Source organism: Alligator mississippiensis, chromosome 1 (assembly GCF_030867095.1).
Source record: "Alligator mississippiensis isolate rAllMis1 chromosome 1, rAllMis1, whole genome shotgun sequence".
Taxonomy (NCBI): Eukaryota; Metazoa; Chordata; order Crocodylia; family Alligatoridae; genus Alligator; species Alligator mississippiensis.
In genome coordinates, this window is record NC_081824.1 from 414008752 (window position 1) to 414033701 (window position 24950).

The following is a 24950-nucleotide window of genomic DNA, read 5'->3' on the forward strand; positions in this document are numbered from 1 at the left end:
CCACCTGCAGCCTGCTTCAGCTATAGCCTGTCTGCCTGATGATGTTTCCTCTAAGCAGCTTTCTAGATTTTACTGCCTGTTCCTTTCTGGGGCCTTGGCTTATCTCCCAGTTAAGCCCAGTCTTTTCCCTAGTCAGATAGGGCCCTCTTTAGCCCCCTCACCACTTGCAGGCTGCTTTTGCAAGCTGGCAGACCCCTTTAAAGGGGCAGAGTCACTATGCAGTGCTACCAGTGTAATATTTGTAGGTTTTTCTAACAAGATGGACAAAATTCAAGAAGGTTCATCTCTGAACACATTACTCATGGATCATTCTGTTGGGTGTGAGGGATCCTGGCCCTGTGACCACCCCTTCCACAAATACAGCAGGTCATAGGGGTTGTCTTGAGTTCAGCTTCAGTAGCCTCCAGGGAACTTTTCCAAGATTTCTTCAAAATCTTGTATTAAGAAGGATTGTGAGGGAAATGTTAAGCAGTCTGGAGGAGAAGAAGGATACTTTAACCTTCTCCACCCTTTTCAAAATTAGGTTGGTTTATCCAACTTTCCCCAAAATTTGGGAGACTCCTTGTCACAGTACACGTACTGGACTTCTGGCACATGACTTGACACTGGCATCAATCCGAACTCCTTCCTAAGCATCCTAGTACTAGGGTTCCGAGTGCAGAATCTCTCAATTCTTACTCCGAGGGCACTGAGTGAGCAACTGCCGTCCACACCAAACCTGCCTTTAGTACGCAATACTCTGATACCATATGACTGTTTTATGTCAGGACTGAGCTGAGATCTCCCACTGTTCTCCTTGTTATTAGTCCAGTATAGTGCATTGGCTGAGCTAGCAACACAAGTCTGTTTGAATCTCTGTTAGTAGCTGCAGATTTACACCTGGTACAGAAGTAGAAATGGAGATCATTGCTGGGATGGCACTGATTGTTAGTTGTGCTCATGAGCAAGGGTAGATTTCTAAGTACTCTATATCTATTGTTCTACCACTTGAACTTGGAACTGTTAAACTCTTTATGATTCTATGATTTGTGACAAGGCTTCACCTGCTTACTTGTGACTAAGACTAACTTAGTTAAATTCTGAAAGGGGGGTCTAGTCTGTCACAATATTGTATAAATCTGTATAATCATATGCATGTGCTTTGGCACCACTCCTTGCTTGAGTCACTTCCATTACTGTGCACTAGACAGCGTGACTTTATTGCACCTGCTGGGGTTCCTGCATTAACCACCTGAAGGATTTATAAAGGAGTAAATATGATACTGGTACAGAATAGATCTATGCACAGGAACAACTGAAGGAAAAGGAGTCCTTTCCTTCTACTTCCCATGGAATTTCTCTAGCTCTAGTTGTCATCTTGTCTAGTCAAGGCAGTAAAATTAGTCTTTCTTACCTTCAAGTCCCTTGTGCTTGTAGAATTTTACAGAAATTGCTAAAAACTGTTGTATATACTCTCCAGGATCTTCTTGATGAAGGTTAACAAAACCTTTGTTTAGACCATTGGATGTTCTCCATGAGTCGATACCAAAGTAACCCTTGCCAAAAATGAGGTACATTTTTTACCTCTTTGGATGATATGGTAGATTCCTGCTCTTATTATATCTACCTGTAAAAAAGCAGAAATAAATTGTTATTCTACCAGGTGCTATGGAAAGCTATTACTTGCCACAAGGGAATTGGAGATAGGTGCAACAGTCACTGGCAAAAGAAGTAGCAACAGCCAGAAGCTGTATTGGCTGCCAAAGGCATGAACTACTGTGACTTTGTTGCCAGGAAAAGCTATTTTCCAGTAACATAATCTTGAAGTTCAGACTACTTGTGGACCAACTAGTTTATTATTACAAATATGCAGAATACAGTAACAAACTGCCATGAGACTACAAAGAGTTGTTTGTGATCTTTTTTTTAAATTAAGGCAAGGTAATCTTTGCAGATGTCTTTGAATGCAGTTTTGCATTCTGCCATAATAATGAGATGCTGCTCTTGGCTGCAGAATTCTTGTTATCTCATATTCCCAGGAATTACAATGGAAGACTGATCATTTGAGAGCAATGCTCTCATCAAAGAAGATGGTTGACTACTGTTACTGAAAGAGTGGCCTGGGAATCTTTAGGCCCTACAAGTCTGTTTACCTGCAACAAAAAGGGAAAATAGTGAGCTTCAGATTTCTCTGGTCAGTTTAGGTCAGTTTCCCTATACTCCATTCAGCAGTGGTTGTATGAACCCTCATGTAAATGTCAAAGGCTGAAAAGAAGACCTTCTGCTCCTTTTCTTTTCTAGGTCGGCAAAGGGTCCATCGTTGATTAAATGCATTTTCATCATCTATGTTGGAGTCGGAAGCGACCTATTAGATCATCGAGTCCGACCCCCTGCCCAGGGCAGGAATGAGTGCTGGGTCCGATGGACACACGCCTGGCTGGGGTCAATCTCCTTGTAAACACCCCCAAGGAAGGGGACAGCACCACCTCCCTTGGAAACGTATTCCATATTTTGGCAACCCTCACGGGGAAGAATTTTTTGCTGATGTCCAATCTGAATTTGCTCTTTCCCAGTTTGTGGCTGAAGGGGAAGAACAAAATGGTTCCAGTCTGCCATTTTGTTTGTGAGCGAGTCATGTAGCCAGGTCATGACCTTGCTGTTACAGACTGGTTTAAACTAGTTTTTTTTTTTCTTTCTCCACTAACAAGTTGAAGACACGTGCAGACTTGTCTGCGTTGTGGTTAATGTTGATTGGTTTATACTGTTGCTATGCTTATGAAGTCACATTTTCTATATTACCCTACACTGCCTAATGTTCAGGGTCAGACAAGGCACTTGACACCTACATGCTGATTAATTACTTAAATCTAGCTCCCCCTTTTCCATTGCTTCCCATCACTTTATAGGAGCTGCTTCTCTAGGTATTTAACAGTCTCTGATAATGCACAGATGGTTTTTTAGGGGAAAGAGAAAATGTCAACATCTGCCCAGCTGACCCTGCTTGCCCATTGTGCTGACTCCAGTGCAGCAGGTGCAACATAATTTTTTATTTCCTTTGAGAGAGACTGAAACTATTACTATACTCCTTGCTTATAACATGCACCCCAATTTTCAGCAACTGAATTTTGGGGGGGGTGCTTTATGTGAGAGAGTACAATGTAATGCTGTGTATTGATGTAAAAAAAACACTCTGGATTTATTATACACCAGCAGATCAACCTAACAAATCTAGATGCTGGGTATTCAGAAGACTTCAATAGTCTCAGCATGCATCCATATGAATGGTTCAGTGGTACAGTCAATGGAGAAAATTACAAATTTTGTTCCTATTAACACTTACATTCATCAATTGACTTGACCGGTATTTCCATTATTGCCAGTAGAAAAATCTTTAGGAGAATCCATAGGGCAAACAATTCAGTAGTAATCTCCATGTGACCATCACCATTCTGGCTCCAGCGGCTGCGGGATATCCACTGTTCTTCATCTACCTCTCAGGCCAGACCTTGACTCAAACCAATGGGATAATAAGTAATTCTAACTTTTCTTCCTGTATCTGACAGCATGGCATTTTGATACATGTCAGGTTTAGAAAGGCCATGCTTTATTACTGGTCCAGTTCATTTTATTCAGTAGCAGAAAGGAGTCTCCAAGGAAGAGAAATCTTTCTAAATGGAATATATCGGGCATGGAGTAATTGACATCATGCTTCTCTTTACTCCACACTATCAGGCATACTGAACTATGTATTGTCACTAAATTCCATGGGACTGTCTAGAAATGCTCTCAGTATGGCATAAGGTGTTGCTGCTGCAGTGCTTTTCACTTCATAGTTGACAATTCCATTATATTCTCTCATGAAGCTGTAACAAGAATCATGGAAGAATTTGTGTGCTTCTCACCAGTATCTAAACCAATAGCTTTTTGGTCATTTCATGCTCAAGCTTCTGTTTGTGCCTCTGGCCTTATGTTCATCTTTCTACTAGTTCCTGAACAGTTTCAACATCTGTTAGAATAGAGGAATTGGCTAATCTTATGCCAGACCCTCCCTATGCATTCTTCTATTAGTTTTCTTCTTAATTCATGTTTACACAAGTTTTAAATGCACCATTTGTTATCTGCCCTACGCTGCTGTAGAACAGACAACTCTGTTCCAGGGTAAAGTTACTCCTTCAAAAGTCGGGAGTGCCTGTACACTGGTATACACATTGTAAGCCCACAGCTGTAGTCTGTTTCATTACTGGGTGGCCATTTACCCAGGGGTGGGCAAAATACAGCCTGTGAGCTAGATCCAGCCCACAGACAGACTTTGTCTGGCCTGTGGCAGGTCCCTCAGTCCTGCTGGCCCAGGTGCCATCCGGCCCTTAGCACATCCCACTGCCCCTGTGTGCACAGCAGACTTGGGGCAGCTCTGCAGTCAGACTCCATTTCCCACCAGTGGCAACTCTTTCTGACTGCCACTGCTGCCAGCCCTGTGGAGACTGGTCAAGACCCACACAAACTGGGCCCAAGCCCTGGGCTGAGTGCGGAGACCTGGCCCCAGCCCACCCTATGTAAGGGGTTGGGGCCTCTGTAACATCTGCTTTGGACCTGTCCACCCCAGCTGTGGCATCTGGGCAGAAGCTGCTGCTTGGTGCGGGGGGGGGGGGGGGGGAAAGCAGGGCCCAGCCCTCTTCCCCTTGCCGCTGCTAGGCCCTTCTCTCTGCTGCCACCCAGAGCCTGTGCCAGGGCTCTCCTCTCCACCACCAGTGCCGCCCCTGGGCCCAGTGAGGCGACAGCAGCAGGGCAAGGAGCTGCAAGGCAGCTCCAGTGTGGGCTCCAGGCAGCGGCAGCAAGCAGAACCCAGCAGTGGCGAAGGAAAGGCAGCCGGGCCCCGCTTTTTTCCTCCCCTTCCCCTGCTGAGCAGCAGCTTCTTCCCAGCTGCCACCGCTGCTCATCATGTCTGGAGCAGGCACTGCAGGGAACCTGACCCCTTCCCCCCTCCGCATGGGCCGGGGCTGAGGCTGTGTACTAGTGGCTGTGGGGAGGAGAGCCATGGGGCAGATTCTGGGTAACAGCAGCAAGAAGGCCTCTGTAGTGGCCAGGAGGATGTGGCTGCCTCCACCACCAGGTCCTGGTTTTAGCTTCTGCCTGGTTGCTGCCTCCATACCCAGATGTTACCATTGCTGAAGCTGGGCAGCAGCTCCAGCCCCTCCTTGGGGTGGAAAGGCAACCTGGAAGCAGTGTTGGTGGTGGTCCTACTGAAGCTGCCACCCACCTGAAGCCCCATAGGTGACTGGTAGGTGGGGCACAGGGACACGTGCCGTCCCTGCTGCCAGGTTCTGTGGGTGCTCCCCCCAGACTCGGGAGGCACCAGTTGCCCATGTGAAGCCCCATCACGCATAGGGAGGCTTGGTGAGCTGCTGTGGGGGGGAAAGGGTGCTGACCCAGCCTATGACAGTTTCCAAAAACTCCTTAAGAGGCCTGCAGGCCCAAATAATTGCCCACCCCTGCATTTACCCAGTGTAAGCAGGCTGTTACTAGTCCGCTTCCACCCAGTGGTGAGCTTATGTAATAACACCTACTGTGGACAGCTGCTTCTGGAGAGTTGCAAGATTTGATTGGTAATTATATCTATTATTGTCTTAAATGCATAATTGTGAGAAGTGTTACACAGGCTTTTGGACAAAAAATGTCTTTTCTCAGGTCTGACGACAAAGCAGATTCAGCCCAAGTTTAAGTACTAGGTGGAACAATTACTTTTAACACCTTATCAAAACGGCTCCTTAAAAATGAAGAGGGAGGTAAACTTTTGATCTAACAAAAGGTAATTATAAAAAAAATTGCTTTTTGCATATTTCCTCAATCATCACAGCTACAGAAACATTATAGCTTTAGAAAGCTGGTCATATCTCTATTCTGGACATGAGTCTTACATTGATATAAGTGTATTGTATGTCTGCATCCTAACTTATTCAGTGAGGCACATTTTTCTTCAGATTTCATTTTAGTGGTAAAGAGAGAGTATTTAATTCATTAGATGCTAGTAGAGGCTTTACTACCTACATGCACAGAATTAAACCAATTAAATGGTCTAAAAAATTATTTGCCTCTTTAGTGAAATAAAAAGTGAATGTGTTTCCACACACAGGCTTACTAAGTAGTTTTTGAATTGCATTCTTCTCTGTTATTGTATCTTCAGTGCTCTGACTTCTGACTGTATTAAAGCTTGTTTAGCAGGGCTGCACGTAGCTTCAGAGGCCTTCCTGAAAAATATCCTTGTTTTTATAAATACAAACACCAGTCCAGCCTGTGCACTACTATGCACCTGTTTTGGGTGTCTCTTTCCATAGAACAGTACTGCAGTCTGCTCTGTAGCTAGGTTCCAAGCATGCATCTCCTATGTAGTCTGCTGCTTGGATGTGTCTCAATGGAATACATGCAGTGAAGCTGCCATATTAGTCCTATACCCCCATATACTTGAGTCACAAGGATGGCTGAGGTACATATATAGACTGAATGATCTGTGTCATCGGGGATCTTGGTTTTCTCTGATTTAAAAAAAAAAACAAAACCCCAATTTTCATATTTAAAAACAGTAACCCAAAATCCACATTTTTCCATAATCAAAATGAAACACCACTAATATATATCATTTTGATCAGGGGGAAAATGTGGATTTTGGATTTTTTTTATTTTTATTTTTTAAATCTCCAGTTTTCAGATTTAATCAGAGAAAACCAAGGTCCCTGGTCATCATCCTGTCTGGTCAAGGCAGTGGACTCAGGCAATGTCTTCAATCTTCAGGTCATTTCTTCAGTGGAACATGTGTACAAATTGGACATCTGAAAACACCCCAGTTACGTAACTGTTGGAGGAACCACATAGAGAAATAACTTGTCTGTCCTAATTTATCCTACAATCTAAAAATTCTAGTTGTTGGGTCACAGCCCAAGGAACTCCAGCTGTAATGAAAGGGCCAGCATAGTACGTGATGTTTTGATATAGCTTTGTGAGGTCTAATTCCATTTATAATATGACACTACCTGTACCTGTGCAGGTGAACATAATGCTTTCTCTTTAGTGGATATTGCCTGTCTTGTTTGAGAGTAGCAACCAAGTTGAATAATGTATACAACTTCTTCATTTCATATTTCAGAAGTCACTTTTCCTGGTTATTGAGTATTGAAAAACTATCTGAAATTAAGTGGCAGTTGCATCACCCAAATAATGAGGAGAAATTTCATATAGTAAAGCTCTGACCCTGACGTATTCAAATCAGTTATACATTTCATGCCATATTTAAGGATGCTAAAGCTGTCCAAAGCATTCAAGTAATGACTGCACTCAATGCTGGAGAGAGAAAGAGAAGCCTCTTACTACTTTAGGTTCTGTACATCCAAGGATTGCGTTAACCCTTGGGTCACAGCATAACACTGGAGCTCCTGTTTAACTGATTCTCTACATTCTTAAGTCCTTTCTTGGGGTTGATCATTCCCAGGAGAATTCTTCATCTTATATGTCCATCCCTTATTCTTTGTTTCTAATTGTTTAATTTTGTTTGGTCATAAAAACACAGTTTGTTTACATCTTGCTTACCAAACAGTCCATATCTTTTACTTATTTATCACTCTTCGCATGCTTGGTCTTATCTTCAGACTTTCAGTTATGATTTTGGCTGCTTAAAGTAAAAAAAAAACAAAAAAAAAAAACCCAAAAAACCTGGCACTTACTTTCAGTTCAGCACATCCCTGCACTGAGTACAGTGCATGTCCAAAAGAGGCATCACATTAGTTTGACCTGACTCGTCCAATGTCTATATCAATCAGGAATTCAGTAGGGCTTTTTGGTGTTTTTATCCAATTGGCTGATAGAATTGCTGTTGCCACCTGCCCCGAGTGCAGTCCAGCCTAGCTCCCTACCAGGAAGAGCACTGCGCTGCTCCAGCCCACAGCAGCAGCCTGCCCTCACACCATGTACAGATCTGGGGCCACACATTCCCCACCCCCCCAGCCTCCCAGGGCGTGCGTAGCAGCGGGAGCCATACCCCCTGGATGAGCTGCTCACTACTCCATCCTGTGCCCCACTCCGGCTGGCCCCAGCCCTAGCCCTACTCCCTCCTCCACTGCTGGGGCCTCTATCTTAAGGAACTATGTTCATTTTTAAGTGGTTTTTATTCTTTTTTTATTGTCATCAACTTTAACCTGTGCAAATTAAATGCTACCCTTTTATTTGCTTGCTAAATTTAAAGTAATTTCATAAGTTGTTCACTTTACTCTAGTAACATTTGTAGGAGAGCTGAGCCTGTGAGAACAGATGTCAATAAGGTTACATTTGTGTTTTAAACAGAATAATTGTGCTTTAATATTAAATAAAGCCTTTAAAATTATTCTTCACATCTTAAACCTGTATCTTCTGTTTTCATGAAGACTCTGCATGCCAAACTCCAGTCCACGGTCTCAGCCTGGTAAGGTATAAACAAGTTGAAATGTTGATCTCTTGGTTATTTGTACTTGGTCAGCCAGATAAGTATCTCCAGATACTTAGTTTAGTTAGAACTTAGCTTTAAGGAGCCAAACATTACTAAGCCTTTTTTGTCAGTTCCCAAGCTCTCTGATGGGATTTTCTCTTAATTCTAATAGACATTTTTGAAGTTTATTAAAATGAAATTATATAAAATACTGTGAATAGTAAACATCAGCCCTGTTTTTATCACTGTGTTAGAAGTTTACATCTTGGAAATATTAATCTGAGACTTCTGAAGACTTCTTTTCTGTCATCTTGCTACCTCTGCCTTGTAGTTGCTTGTTTTCATAAAACACAAGAATTCTAAATATTCCAAAATTACATCAATAAAATTTATATAGGAGATAAAACTGAATGTTTCACATGGTCACCGTAGGGTATAAAATATTGATACACAAATTTCTGCTTTTGAGCTACAAATGACTTTGCACATAATGTTACCGAAGTATGTGATTTAAAAATTACACGTGGGGTTTCTTTTTTGCAGTCATGAATAAAACATGCACTGTCTCTCTCCATCACTGTTGACTAATGTACTATAGGTTTTGTTTTTTTTTCTTCTGGCTTGTAACTTTATTGAATATACTCTTGTAATTAAAATAAAAAAATCTGATGTGCAACAATAGTGTGCAGTTTTATTATATTAAATTAGTATAGCAAATTGGTGATAAGGCATCAGAATCACTACTGAGACCTCAAATTCTTTGGCTATCAAGGTTGATGTTAGATTGGCTTACATATGGTGTATTAGTTCTCTTTTACAGATGTATTTGTAAAGCATCTGTGCACTTTTCAAGCCTTTCTAGTATAATACAATGTTGATGGTGAGGATCAACTTGGGGATCTCTGCATTTTAAACCAATGAGACTGTGTTGCCTAAGTTAAACTCAGCTTTGTTAGCTCAGTGATTGTAATAGACTCAAACCTTCATATGGTTCATCCACTAGCATGAAAGCCTCATGCCTCCTGAGGCTGGTGGGGCACAGTGACCTCCTGCAGGCATTGGTGGTGGTGGCGAGCAGAGACCGCCCGCAGGTGACCATGGTGATTTAGGCGGCAAGGGTAGGCGGAGCAGGAACCTCCTGCAGGTGGTCACGGTGCGGGGGAGAGGGTGGTGATCTACAACTGCACAGCGGTAGCCAATCTCAGGGGGTGCACATGCACCCGCATGCACCCCCTATGTGTCGCCAGTGTCCACTAGAAAGGGTAAAATGTGACTAAGTATAACTTAAGGTAGCACTTCACAAAATTCTGAAAGCTATCTTTTGGGAAGTGTTCTTGTGAGGTGTGTTAAAGTGCATTTACTTTGGTAAGATTGTCTTTTTAATATTTAACACCGTTTTAGAAGATGCTACAAAGGGCTCTTTTTACTACTTCAAATATATATACACATCATATAACTGGTATTTTCTTTATAGGTGATCCTGTGAATTAATGTAGTATCAATTATGGCTGAGCACCCGCCGTTACTGGATACCACTCAGATTATAAATAGTGAAATTCCTCTTCTACCTGCTTCTATTGTTAGTGGGGATGGAGCACAACAGGTAAGAGTATTTCATTATCTTTGTTCTAGCTCTAGTACCAATACACAAAATACTAATACTTCATCTGGAATACTGTATATAGTTCCGGCCGTTCATGCTTAGGAAAGATTAAGCCAAACTAAACCAGGTACAGAGGAGAGTTCTTAGAAGGACTGGGGGAATGAAGATCCTGTCTTAGAGGAGAAGACTAAAATAGCCTGGCTTTTTTTAATCTAGCAGTATAAAAGCTGAGGGAAGCATACAATTGATGTCTATAAAAGCATTTGGGAGGTGCAGTTGTAAACACAAGGGATGGCTAAGATTATTTAAGGTAACGGACAATATTGGCACAAGCAGAAATGGGTATAAATTGATGGTAAATAAACTTAGAAAAAAATTTCTAACTACTAGAGCAGTGAGATTTTGTAACAGCTTTCCAATAAGAATAGTAAGGCCCAAAATAATTGGTTTCAAGACAGAGTTTGATAAGTACCTGAACAGGATTATATTATACTAGCAAATTTGCCCATCAAGAATGATGGGCAGGCAGGGACACAGGCCCATGTCCGGTCCCCCCCACTTTCAGGTCTGGGTCCAGGCCCACTTCCCCCCCTTTTTGGGTCTGGGCCTACCACCCCTTCCCCTGCACCACACCTCTGAAGGAGGCGCTGGGTTCCAATTGTCCCATAGCTTGGCCAGGGCCCCAGTGAATGGGCCAGGTCATGGGGCAATCAGAGCCCCACAGTTCATCCAGGGGCGCAGCCTGTGGCCCCCCAGCTTGTGTGGGCTGCAGCTGTGGGCTGTGCTCAGCCTTTGTCCATGCCTTGCTGCTGCTGCTTCATTGACAGCAGCACAGTACCATGTGCCTCACTGCCCAGCCTGTCCAGCAGCAGGACTCGCATGGCACTGTGCCGTACTGCTGTCAATGCAGTGACAGCAAGGCATGGAGCAGAGGCTGAGCACAGCCCACAGCTGCAGCCCACCCTTTCCCCCTGCATAGACTGGGGGATCACAGCCCCTCTCCCCTTGGCTCCCCGTCACTGCATGCCTGGAGGAGCCACCAGGCTACAATTGCCCCACAACCCAGCCCGACTGGGGCCCAGTCACCATGAACGGGGACCCAGCTGAGCTGGGTCATGGGGCAATCGGAGTCCAGCGGCTCATCCAGGGCTGCAGCATGGCGGAGCCGAAGGGGGGGGGGGGCACGTGCCCCCTTGCCCTGAGTCCTTCCACATCCAGCCATGCCGGCAGGCAGCACACTGAATCCCATGGCAGGAAGTGTTCCACGCAGCCACAGCCCACTGCAGGGAGTGCCCTGTGACAGGGAGTATGCTGTGCCCCATGGCAGACAATGCACCACGCGGCCATGGGAAGTGCGCCATGCTGCGCCACATTGCACTCCTGACCACCTCTGCCACCTCATGTCTTTGTTATGGCCTGGGCCAGCCAATCGCATTACAGACAGACTAAGGCTTTTATTATATTAGAATTCCTGCCTTTAGGACCACGGGAGTGGACTCAGTGATCCATGAGATTTCTTCCAGTTCCATGTCGTATGAAATTTATGCAAAAATTTGCTATGTGGGAAATGTGACATTTTAATAACTGTCCTTTTGGTGATGGGTCACTGACAATGCCCTTGTTTCCCTGCTTTACCAGTGGTAAACTAGATTGTTTTTGATGTTTCGGCCATTGTGCTTGGTGGTTCATGCAGTTTTAAAAATAGGCTAGATATGGGATTCTCAGTCAGGGTGCTGTAAGATGCTTTCAAGGCTGCCACAGGATGCCAAACACTGTGAGGTGTGCAAACTGATTCATAAGACAAACTCAGCATTTCAAATAATCCATAGTGTTAAATATGCTAACCTGTTGTGATCAGAGTTCTTTGCAAAAGAAAAAAATGCTCTATTTTCCATAGTTAAAAGAAAACAGCTGAAAACTAGGAGCTAACAGTTGGAGGGGTGCCTTGAATCTAAAAAGGTTGAGAAACCTCTAGGCTAGACAGATGCCTGTCTAAGATAGTTTAGATAGGGAAGGTCCCATCTTGACGAAGGTTGGACTACATGAGCTGTTGAGGTCCCTTCTAGCTCTACCTTTCTATGATCCTATTATTTGAAAATCTTCCTACTATGAAAAATACCTAAATTCTCTTTAGCAGAGATGATGAAAATCATAGGCAAGACAATCCTGATATCTCTGTGACTGAGCGCAGATGTAAGGTATATTGTATTTTGATTTGCAGTTAGCACCTGTGTACTCCAGATAGATACTAGATCCCAGTCTTTGCCTTTGAAACCTTTGCTTGCCTACAGAGTGGAAATATTGATCCAAATTATTTTTTGATATTTTAGATGGAAGCCAGTTAGAATTTATATTACCCATCCTCCTCCCCTGCTTCTCTGACTTCCTCTTTTGGGCACAATACTGACTTTTATTTTTTTGGGTCTTATTTTTTGGCTTGTTTTTTCTTCGCATAAGTTACCCCTCTTCATCTAGCTCGAGAAATGTCTGAAAATTCTGCCTTTTCGCACAGTTTGTTCAGGGATAGACTCCAGTATTCAGAGGAATCTGAATTTGAGTATGGTTTTTAGGGAATTTCATTAAAGAGAAGCATATTTCAGACCCTTCTCTATTAAGAGGGATTAGGAGTGAAAGAGGAAGAAGAAAATTAAACACAGAGACCACTTAGAATTTGAACCATGAACCACAGTAAAAATTAAAGAAGAAATGTTTTGCAGTTCATAGAGTAGCTATCCTTAAAGGGCAGTCGCACCGAAAAGTTGAATATAACTCTTCAAATTTTACATTTCACAGGTTTAGTAAATAAAAAGTCTACAAAAGGTGTCAGTCCTCTTGATTTTTTTTTTTTCAAGTAGTATAGTCAGTTAGAAAGATAATTTATTTTTTAATTTTACAATAGCTCAAAATTACAACAGACCTGGCTACAAATTAGTTTTCCACAAAGATTAAGAAATATTATACTATGAATTGATCTTATTATCCTTTTTTCCTCTGCATGTAATACATGACTCCTTTAAAGAATTTGCAAATGCATTTATTCATGATGTCAGGGACCATTACGGGAAGCATTTAATACTTGTAGCAATTTAGAAACCAGCATAGACTAAATGAAAAATGCTTTTATGCCTGGAAGTTTCAGAAGTCAGAAAATTTATAACTAAAGGCAATATTCCATCAGTAGCTCGCCCACTTGACACCTGTGGTCAGACACTGGGTGGTTCTGCATATTTGATTTGATTTTTGGAATATATTCTTTAATTCTTAAAACTTTTTTATGGCACTGTAAGTGTATGTGCTCTTTCTTTATATGCAGCACTGTCTGTCTTTTTTTTAGATAAATATGACACCTCATAGCTTTAGCCGTAAACTTCATCGATGCCATGAAACATATGCTGTCACAATATAAGCATATGTTTTAGTCCAGCCCTGTGGATAAGTTGGACATTTGTCCAGGGAAAAATGCCTTTTTCCTGCCTTAAACAATGAGCATACATGCATTCAAACCTAGTGCTTCTGCCACAAACCACTAGCTCTTTCCAAGAGTAATTTCCCTGTTCTTTTCTACCACCACTTGTAATGTCCGTATGCTTACTTGTAGTGTAAAAGGGTTCCTGTCACCAGTACCCCACAGTCCCTGGCTCTTCCTTTTCTCCTGCCTGGTAGCTCACCCAGCACTGAGCTGTCAAGGCACCCAGCGATGCTGCCTTCTTCCCAGTCTTAGATTGAGGGGACTGGACATGGATTGGCCAAGGGGGCAGCTGATCAGTGGCACCTGGAGGGCTAATCCCTGCCTGATCAGTGGGACTGAGCATGGGGGCTGTCCCAGCTGCAGGACCAACACAAGTCCAGCTTTTTTGGCTGGTATGGTTGCTCCTTGGCTGATGTTCTGGCTGGAGGGGTCTGCCCCCACACCCTCATAGCTGCTAAAGCCTGCCTGTGCCGTGACAGCTGAGAGAGGCCACATGCTTATAGCTAGAACACCAGCAAGTGTTAGTGCCCAGCCTTAGGCCCAGGGAACAATCCAGTTCTGCAGGTTTTGGGGGAGGCAGCAATCAAAGCTATCCCCCTGCCCTACAGAAACCTTAGGAATAGCCCTGCTTCCCTACCACCCTTTAAATATTATCATGTTTTCTGGTACTGCTTAAAGTGTAGCCCCTTTGATACCACCAGAGAACCCGATTGCTTTTCAAAGGGCAGTGGAAAGCCACGCTGCCCTTTAAACAGCAGCCTTTAAAGAGTTCAAAGGGTAGCTTCCAGTGCTGCTCTGCTGTGGACTGTTTTACAGCCCCAGTTGCTGGTCTTTGGATGGATGGAAGTGGTGTTTCACTTCAATCATGGACAAATGTGGATTTGGGGTTACTTTTTTTAAACCGGAAATTGGGGATTTTTTTAAATCGGAGAAAACCAGGATCCCTGGTTATAACTAACATAGGATGTCAGGTTGCAGTTTGTGGAAGTGAATAAACTTTCAGATCTAGAATGAAATCCATGGTAATTGAAACTGAGCCTTTGAATTGAATAAAGCATCATTAGTGCATCATAAATATCTTTAAAATATGCCAACCAGACACTTGGGATTGAGGATCCTGTGGGATCAAGGTTTTTATTTTGCAAATAGTTTTAACTAATTTAAATGTAGCATCTGTCACATTTGTCAAAGGTAATTGGATAATTTTTCACGAAACAGATTTGTTGAAAAATGCTCTTCTCTTGCCAAACTTCTAGGCTTGCTGCAGTGGAGTGGAAGGGTTTGGGACCCACAGTTCTAACTGCTTCTCAAATTCTAGCTGTGCAGGAGAAGGCCCAGGAAACATAGGCTCACTGGACTTCTTGCCATGAAGCTGAAACTTGAAATATAGCAGTCCTAAGACAGGTGCTTGGAGTCCACAGCTCCAGTGCAGCTCCACCCTATGGACTGCCCCAGGACTGAGGACCATGTTTCTCTGGTCCCCCATCCTACCAAATCTAGAAAAAGACCAATTTTCTCATAAACCATGTATCCTGATCTGCTTTGCCTGTATTAGTCAGCCTAAAACAGAAAATCTATCATTGCTAGAAAATCATGTATTCAGCTGGAGAATGTTGAGCTTGTTTAGTATAAGTACCATGTGAACATGTGCTCTTAGGCCCTTCTCAACTGGGAAATATTTGAATTAAATAGTACATTATCAGGTCAAGATCATATTTTTGCTACAATTTCATTTTTAAGATGTAAGGTTTAATATTTAAAGCTGTACATTGAGTGGAAAGAATCAAAAGAATTCCATACTTCATTTTAAACAGAGAGTCTACCTCTAGTAACCATAAGGCCAAAATATATATATATATATATTTTTTAAAGGTAAATTCTTTGTTTAAACATGTAGCGTTAACAGCCATTACATAGAGGAGGTTACTACATTTGTGTTGTGAATTCTAGTTTTGACTCCCTCTTTCTGAACAGCATGTGTAGATTATCATGTTCCAGCTTGCTTTGTTTGTTCTTGTCTTGCTGGTTAAAATCAAGTCAAGAACCTACATATGTTTCATTACTCTGTTTTAATAAGAGAATAAAATTTATGCTTTTAAAAGTCAAGGCTAGCAACTGGGAAAAACAGTTTTGCGTATCTAATTTTCCCTTGCCTTGCTGTGTTCTCCACCCAGTTCAATGTTCTTTCATAAAAGCTTTCATAAACCACAACTGCTTCCAAGGTCGTAATACCTCAGAATATTGCTAAGCCAACTGTTAAGTAATACTTTACTTCCTGTCCTTTGGATATCTTCATCAAAGAAGGCTTCGTTAGTAGACAGCAGAAACAAATGTCAGTGGAGACATTAGGAGAAGGGACGTGCTAGATCTCTCTTCCTTTCCCTTAAAGTTCAGATCAGCCAATGGAGTTTGAGGGATGAGAACCTAATTAAAACATTGAAGATACCTCCTGTTCTGTGAGCATGGATATAAATATCTTCATCCTTCAGTCGGCCTCCTTCCTGTGTTGCAGAGTCTTAGCCCACCAATGTCCATACTTCCAAAATGGTTAGCAGTAGGGAGACAGTGAGGGACCACTGCCTTCTATCTCACTCTTTTTTTCTTTTTTTTTTTTAAGATTTACTATATGAAGAAAATTCCTTTGAGTTACCCAGGAAAAGTGTCTATAATCTTCCCACATATAAAGGGAGCCTTAGTTTCTCTGAAGGATATGAGTACTCCATTATAAAGGGGTATTTGAGCTGAAAGACTCATGTAACAGAAAATGTAATACAACAGTCCTAGCTCCAAAGCCTTCATAAATACTCACCTGTTTTTCTTCAGCTGTGTCTTCCTGGAAAGGATGATTAAACGTAGCACAGAGGGAACCAAGTTTTAAGATGAGATAATTTTGCAAAAGATTTACCTATCTTTTTTCCTTCAAGTGCTTGTCCATATACACTCTCTCTACCTTGGGTGCTTAGGTGCCTTAAGTAGCTGAGGTCAGAGAGATTTTTTTTTTTTAATTTTTTTTTTTTTTTTTTTTTGTTCTAGCTGCACAGTGCACAAATTCCTTGACTCTTCTTGTGTTCTGCATCAAGAGCATAAAGAGCGGTCGAGCTGGAGCTGGAGGTGGCGCTGGCAGGACTGACAGATCTGGGCTGCTGGCAAAGCTATGGAAAACAATAGACCTGCCTAACCTGACTAGATTTTCAAATTGTTCAGCACAGTGAAACAAAACAGTAGGACTGGAGATATCAGCAGTGTTGTATGAGACAATCTTCCAGGAGGCTACTGAAGTATACCATGTCTTTAAGGAGCAGCCAGCGCTGGTGTTTGAAGTTCTGAGTGTAGAGGGGAAGTTGGTACTGAAGTGGCAGAACTGTGATGATTATCAGGGATCCTGGTTTTTTCTGATTTAAAAAAAATCCCCAATTTTTGGTTAAAAAAAGTAACCCCAAATCCACATTTGTCCATGAGTGAAGTGAAACATCACTAATGTATAGATATCTTAGTGGGTGGCTGCAGGCCACACATAGATGTCTATATTAGTGATGTTTCATTTCAATTGTAGACAAATGTGGATTTGGGGTTACTTTTTTAACCAAAAATTGGGGATTTTTTTTAAATCAGAGAAAACCAGGATCCCTGATAATTGGATAAGGGAGAACCTTGAGTGCTCTTTCTTGTACTCCCTAAGCAACGATGAGATGTACTCTGTAGAATTGGTTGTTGGTTCCAGGATGCTTATGAGCTTCTTTGGGTTTTGCCTGGCACTGAAATATCAGAGTGGTTGGGAAAAGGAGAGGATGAAATACCCAGTGAGGGCAATTTTTTTTTTTTTAATTATCTCTAGGTGTGTCTGCTAGAAATAGATTTTTCTGAAGCCAGTATTGAGGGCAGCCTTCTCAAAAAAAAAAAAAAAAAATGCACCCTTGCAGAGTCTTATGTCCAGCCAAGTCTAGTTTTTTGGGGTCAGAGGTCAACTATAAAAATTTACTTAAGAGATGATCTGGAATCTGGTTTAACACTTCTTCCTGGTCCAGGAAGTAAACAACAGTGGAGTTTCCAGGGATGAAAGGGATTCCCTTAAACAGTTTGAGCATTAATATGCTCATTAATTGTAAGCATAAAGCCATCTCAGAGCTTGAATCCTGATGGAAATATTGTTGAGAGAGAGAGTGGCCTGATCACAGTGCAGTCAATGAGATCCTCAAGCTATATGAGGAACATATGGAGCTAGGGCAAAAAAAAAAGTCTACAAGTTAAGTACTTCAGGTATATGTGCACCCACAGTGGAATGTACATGTGGGCAAGCATTCAAAGAAGAAAAAGATAGGTAAATCTTTTGTGCAGCTGCCTTAAATTCTTTCCCCTTGAGGGAATGCACTAATTTTAATTCTTTGTAGGCAAAGATAGCTGAAGGAAAACAGGTGGGCATTTTTTTAAGTCATCTGAGCCAGGAAGGCTGCTTTGTATTTTCCCTTGGATGCGTCTTGCAGCTTTTTAACTAAAAAGGTTGTGATAAAGAGGATGGCATTAATTTCTGTTGAGTATATACAGACATAACAATTGTATTGATGGTAAAGGACACTGATACAAGCTGTTACAATACAAGTGTTGTGTCTGCACCATTATATTGCAGGGGTTTTCAGCCTTTTTTAATAAGTGTACCCCCAGTTAGGGTGGGGAGCAGCCAGATGCCAAGCCTGTGGGGTGGAGAAGCAAGCGGCCAGACGCTGAGTGGGAGGTAGGATGGCACCGCGTCTGCGTGGCCCTGCTCTTGCCCTGCCTCGGCCCTGCTCCTGTGAGGCAACAGCATGGAGTGGCAGCACTCCGTCCCTGCCTGCCCCCATGTACCTTCTGGGACTTTTCAAAGTACCCCAGGTTGACAACCCCTGCTGTAGTGAGGTGAGTGTAGCAAAATCGCTCCAACTTTAATGCTACCTTATTCAGGGTCAAAATTCACTCCATTTGGCTTGCTTGTATCAAGCACATGGCTGTGATAGATTAGTGCCTCAGGGAAGGGACCAGGGCTGTCCTGCAACAACAAGGATCAGGTGCCTTGCAGGTCCCCTGCTGTCTCTGAAGTTGCAGGTGTTTTTGGCACTCTGCCCAAAAATGTTGCTGAACCCTGATCTAAACTAAGACAATGGGCTCTTATCCCATTACTTGGATTAGCTTTTTTTTAAAACCCTCTTTTGTCCCTCAGTGAGTTAACTGTTTTGATTTTCTCTTCTATTTACCTTGCCTCTCCCAGGAGTGTCCCTTCTTTTTTCTTTTCTGTCTCTACCCTTTGTATTCTAAACACTGCTGTTTAGAAGCTCTGCTTCCTGCTCTGTTTTCATCCAGGAAGAGTACACACCAATTGCTGAAACTTCCTTAGCCTGACGAAGGGTTTTTGAACCCAAAAGCTTGCTTAATAACTACTCTCCAACCATTTGGGTTGGTCTAATAAAAGATATCAAATTCACCCAAGGAACCTTGTCTGCTTCCTGCAGTACCTTCTCAGCATCTGATAAAGTAAGCTGCTGCATACAAAAGCTTCTGCACCTCTGATTTAGTTAGGGCAGATTTACTTCTTACAGACTATCTTCTAAGGTACTGAGGTCCGTTTTCAAGATTGCAGATTTTCTATCTGCATACTATGCCTTCCTCTAGCAAGGTATGGCATCCTTGTTCTGCCCACTGCCCCTTACTTTTAGCATGTTGTAGAGTTTTTGGCATGGTGTTTTGTGCCTGTTGTCATTTAGTGCTTGCTAAAGCACATATTAAATTACTGTGCAGTAACTGCTAGTACTGCACTGTCCTGATGCTGCACGGGTTGCTTCTGACTTTACTGAGCAATAGCTCATTGCTACTGCGCAGTAGCAGCGGTGTCACAGTTCGTGCCTGCTGACGCTACATTGCCGTAGCGATGAGCTACAGTGCCATCTGTAACTTGTTGCTATGGCAACAGTGTCATGTGTAGATATGCCCAATAAATAAGGAAGGAATATGGAGTTAGCAGACAAATATGGGAGGGATTGGAGTGGGATTATATTGTGATTGAATCAGCTTTAGATAAAAGTCCCAAAAAGTCCCGCTGAAGTGCTTGATCTATACAGATGCCGGGGAGCTGGGTCAAACTAAGGCATTTCTTCTTCTGGTAAATTCGGGGGGGGTGAGGGGGTTGGTTGGTCTTGTCCACACCCGCTCCACCCCCATCTGTCAGTGCCCATAGTCTCCTGTTAATATAGGTGACCTGGACTTGATGACCTGGGAAACCCCTTCCAGTCCCACATTACTGTTCCTCTTTAGTGGCAACTAGAGGTGCATTGGTACATATCGTATCGGCACCGATTTTTTTTTTTTTTTTTTTTTTTTTTTTTTTAATTGACATTATTGGCAATCAACTTGTCTGGCTGATGTTGCCAATAAACATCACCTGGTAGCTTGGAGAGCAGCACCTGGCCAGTAAGTCTGGGGGAGTGTGGGTGGGAGCATACCAAGGTCCCCGTGGTGAAGGAGGGAGGTGGGACAAGGGCAGATGCTTGGCTCATCTGGGGGCCAGGGAGGGGGGCAGCACCCGCCATTGCATGCATTACTGGGGGAGGCATGGCGGGCACGTGGCCCTTGGATCTGTGTACAGAGTGAGGGTAGGCTGTCTGCTGCAGGCTCAGACCCAGGGGCTGCGCCACCCTCTTCCTGGCAGTAGGGGAGCTGGGGGTGGGGTGGGCAGGGGCATGGTGGGTGGTGGCAGTTCTGGGAGGGGGACCTATGGGGTGATGCTACAGCAAATTTTGGGGTAGCTGTAGCCCCCTTGCCCCACGTGGCCCAAGTGCAGCCCTAGCCCAGCCCAGCCTCCCCGTTGGGAAGAAGCTGAAACTACCTGGCCACGAGCCCACAGCGGCAGCCCACCCTCACCCCGCATGTAGATCTGGAGGACGCATGCTCCCTCAGGATGCACACAGTAGCAGAAGCTGCCTCTTTCTCCCCCCCGCCTCCCTCCCCCCGGTCCTGCAGCCCCTGGATGAGATGTCTGCAGCTCTGTCAAGTGCTTTGCCCAGCCTCACTCCCTCACTGCGGGGGTCTTGATTTGTCCCCCCATGCCCCTTCTCCTAACAGACTTACTAGCCAGATGCTGCTCTCCAAGCTGCCCGGCTGCATATCAGCAATTGGATTGATATCAGTCGATATGGCTGGTCAGTTGTTGGCCATCAGTATCGGCCCAAAAAAATCTTTATTGGTGCACCCCTAGTGGCACTTGTGGATGGTGAAAAGTTGAAAAGCTCTGTAACACCCAAAAGATAAGGTGACAAAGAGTTTGGATTTACTGCAAAGGAAGTTGTTTTTTATTACAACTTCAAGTTGCCAGTTAACAGGCATGGATTTAAAAAGCTGAACGTGCCTTGCCTGGACTGTCAGACTGACTTGTTGCTGATCTTTTCCTCGTTGTTAAGTTTGTAACAAACCACATCCAGAAGGTCTTTTTTGGCTGTGTGTTTGGAAAGCTTACATACAAGTAAACAACAGATGATATTTGCCAAGTATTCTTGGAAGAAGTTAGTAAAGCTGGTCAGTCAGGCTCAGAACATCTCTTCCCCCCCCCTTGCCTTTTACCGAAGTTTTACAGGAAAGCAGCTGTGTCTTTATCAGTACATTGTGTTCTAAATGAGAGACCAGATTTTCCACAAAGGAAAATGTAGCAGTTTTTCAGAGGAGAAAGATTATGGTGAAGCCTCCCAGCTATGATTTCCCTGCATGATAGGTCTGCAGACTGCTCTGAAGAAGCTAGCACTTTTTATCCTCATTAAAATAAACTAGATGTGGCAGTTTGTTTGGGGTCTGATGAATTTGTTTGAACAATTATTACAGTTCTCAAAGTCTAAATGGAGGAATCTACTTAAACAAATAACTAATGAAAACTTAATCCTTTATCCTGTTTCTGGTTAAAAATAAATAAAACCAAATCCCCCCAACACCATTTGCTTAGATTTTTTTTTAGTTAGTATGGAGAAAAGTCTATTTAAATAAAAACAATCAATTTTTTTAAAATTTTATTTAAATTTTATTAAGTTGACATTTTAAATGTCTTTTTTAAAGAAAAAATTAAAGTTACTCTGTTATTAAGCTTTGTTGACCATTAAATTGACTAAAATTTAAAATTAATATTTAAACAGGTAGTTGTTTAGAGAGAGACTGCTGACTTGATGGAAGTCACTTGCTAAGCATCTGGAATAAGTGTTTGTTGGAATACTAAATCAGCTTCTAATAGCTGTAGCCTGTTCTGCAGGTGCAGAGAGAGACTGTTTCCTTCAGTTCATTTAACTAGTTCAATTTAATGAGTAGTTAATTCAAAGTTGAAAAACCAATTAAGGTTACAAAAACCAGGAAAGCTTGGGGTTTTTTCTCTTTCTCATCCATGAATTAAAATGAAATATAAGAGAATGAGACCTTGTAGTTCTAAAAATTTAAGACACGGTAACCAGCAATAATCAGTTCAGTTCACTAACTACTGGCTCTTCTACTTCCTTTGTAGAAAAATCAGTTTTAAATGCAGCATATATTTTATAATTGATTTTTTTGTTTCTTATGTATCCAGCACATTTTAAGATGTTATTTCACTAACAAAATAAGGCTTAAAATATTGTTTTGGTTCATTTTAATGTATTGCCAGATCCCATCCAAATAGAGCTTCTCACAAATCATTGTTAAAACAAGCTAACCTAGTTTTAAAAAGGCATCATATTTTTGTATCTTAGAAAAGGGTATATTCAAATTAAGAATCTGAATGAGAAAATGTTAAGCTATTTAATTTGATTAATGATCAGTCCTTCTCGTACTGACAGTATGAACTGGCTGGAGCTTCAATTTAGTACCTCCTGGCTTGATGTGCTACATTTTTGTATAGCTACCATTTTGTTATGAGTGGATCTAAATCCTGAGCCTGTTTTATTTCCAAGCCAGCTGGATCTAGGTACAACAGAGTGGGCACGTCTACACATGTGCTGACTGTGCAGTTGTTAATGCATGGTAACTGCTGGTACTGCATAGCCCACTGACTTTACTGCATAGCCCATTTCTGACTTTACTGTGTAATAGCTCATTGCTACTGCACAGTAGCAGCAGCGTCACAGTTCGTGCCTGCTGACGCTACATCACCATAGCAATGAGCTACGTTGCAGTCTAGCGTGTCGCTATGGCAATGTAGCATCTTGTATAGATATACCCAGCAAGGAAGGAAGGAACATGGAGTTAGCAGACAAATAATTTAGCCATAGAAACTTTACCCTGGTAAAGAAGACAAGGTTCTTTGGGTGAATCTGATATCTTTTATTAGAGCAACTTACATGGTTGGAAAAAATATGTCCTTAGACCAACACGGCTACAACCTACACCCTGGTAAAAAGTTACAGATATTTTGAAAATAGATCTGGACAAGTTGGAGAGTCCAGTGGAGGGCAATGAAAATGGTTAGGGGGCTGGGGCGCACAGCTTGAGAGGCTAAGGGAACTGGGCTTATTTAGTCTGGAGAAGAGAAGACTGATACTTGAAGCGGGGTTCCAAAGAGGACGGAGCGGGACTGTTCTCAGTGGTGAGAGATGACAGACCAAGGAGCAATCGTCTCAAGTTGCAGCAAGGGAAGTTTAGGTTGGATATTAAGAAAAAAAAACAAAACACCTTTTACTCTAGGATTGTGGTGAAGCACTGGAATTGGTTACCTAGAGAGGGGTGGGATCTCCATCCTTGGAGGTTTTTTAAGGCCAGTTTTTACAACTCAGCAAAGCCTTAGCTGGAATGATCTAGTTAGAGATGGTTCTGCTTTAAGCAGGAGATTGAACTAGATGACCTCTAGGATGAGGTCCCTTCCAACCCTTAATATTCTATGATTCAGGCTGGACAGAGTCTGTGCAGCCTTGGCACTCTGCAGAATTGTCAAATTGTCAAGACAACCATAAAGGCATATTTCTCCAGGGAGAAGCAGGCTTAGGTTTATGGATGCACTGTCAGAGAAATGGGCTGGGAGTTCATCTTTCCCCATCCACTCAAAAATAGAGAAGAAAATATAAGATAAGGAAAAAAACCCAAACATTCTAGTAGTTTATTGCTGGCTGTGCTTTTCCAGCCTGATCATATTGAGAAAATGGCCTTCTATTTCTGTTGTCTAATCAAACCAAGCCCTACTGAAGCTGGTTGAATAGAAAGAAGAAAAATTCTAAGGAAAGAGTGATTTGAAACTACATCAGGAAGGTATCTACCATGGTTGCATTTAAATTGAGTCAGAATACCATTTTAGTATTGATACTGAGCTAAAAATATGAGGAGGAAAAGAAGATTCAGAAGCCATAAATATATGTAATTCCTTTGAGCCATTTCTAAATCAAACTGCATCTATTAAGGTATCACAATCATCACAGCTTGTATATTTTTTCATAGGAGCAAGAAGATTATTCCAGACTTACCAAGCTTAACACTTTATTTTGTTTCTCTCAAATTTTTTTTTCTAATTGGGATATCAGTTGGAACTGTCATTCCTTACGAAGCATGGTGTATGTACTGATGAGTTCTTTGGCTGTTGAGTCTGATGCACAGGTAGGGTACACCCATGCACCAGCAATGGTTTAAATCCAAGCAGCAGATGGTTTCCTTCTCTGGTGCCAGTCATAACAAAACTCAATCCAGTCCTCCTCACAACGCCTTGCTTTATCTGCAAATTGACTCCACCAACCATTCTTCACTCCTTTCCTGTTCATCCACGGAAATTCCAAAGGATGCTAAATCCATCTTTGCAAGCATCCTAAAATCTGTGCAGCAGTCTGCCTCTTTTTCTAGACCATTTGCAACCTTTAGAGTACAGCACATTCCTTGGATAATTGGGATAACTGCTATAAAAAAAGGCATCAACATTTTTGAGATTTCTGAAAAACTCCATCATTGAATTTCCAGAATGACATCAGTGTTCAGTCATGACTATTATAAACGGAATTTTTATAGCAATAAAGTAAAAGCACTATCCCTGCGCTGTACTCTAGGTTTTATACTGAAACATCTGAAGTACAACTTTCACTGCAGAGAACAGGTAGCAGGCTACTGCTTCCTCAACTAGCTTTGAAGACGAGCCCCAGAAGCAGTTGTTTTATGAACTAGCACAGCAGTTGCCAACGTATAGCTCATGGGCTGAATCCAGATATGCAGAGGCAGTGGATCCCATCCCATGGAGCTGGGGGTCTTTGGTAGTGTTCAACAGCAGGTGGCTTTGGCTGTGCTGCCCACCCCCCCCCCCCACACACACACAATAGGGATCTTTACCTGTGATGTGGCCACCTGGCAAGGAGAAGCAGCAGCAGCTAAGTCCTAGCACCATTCTGCTTCTGATCCAAGCTGGGTCATTTCAGCCCCCTGTCACAAAAAAGTTGTTGACTGCTGAAGTAAAAGCATGCTGGCCTTCTCTGCTGCAGCTGCTTAGCAATGCCTCTACTGGCAACTTG

At 42.6% G+C, this 24950-nt stretch overlaps 1 protein-coding gene across 4 annotated transcripts in view; it reads left to right on the forward strand.

Moving 5' to 3' along the window:
* The window catches only part of FNDC3A (fibronectin type III domain containing 3A), a 230249-nt gene that overhangs the window by 35863 nt on the left and 169436 nt on the right, over positions 1-24950 (forward strand). For all 4 annotated transcript variants that reach the window (XM_059729433.1, XM_014608361.3, XM_059729476.1 and 1 more), the window contains one exon: positions 9903-10031. In XM_059729433.1, coding sequence (XP_059585416.1) covers positions 9933-10031 — 99 coding nt within the window. In that variant the 5' untranslated portion in view covers positions 9903-9932. The remainder of the gene's footprint in view (positions 1-9902; positions 10032-24950) is intronic.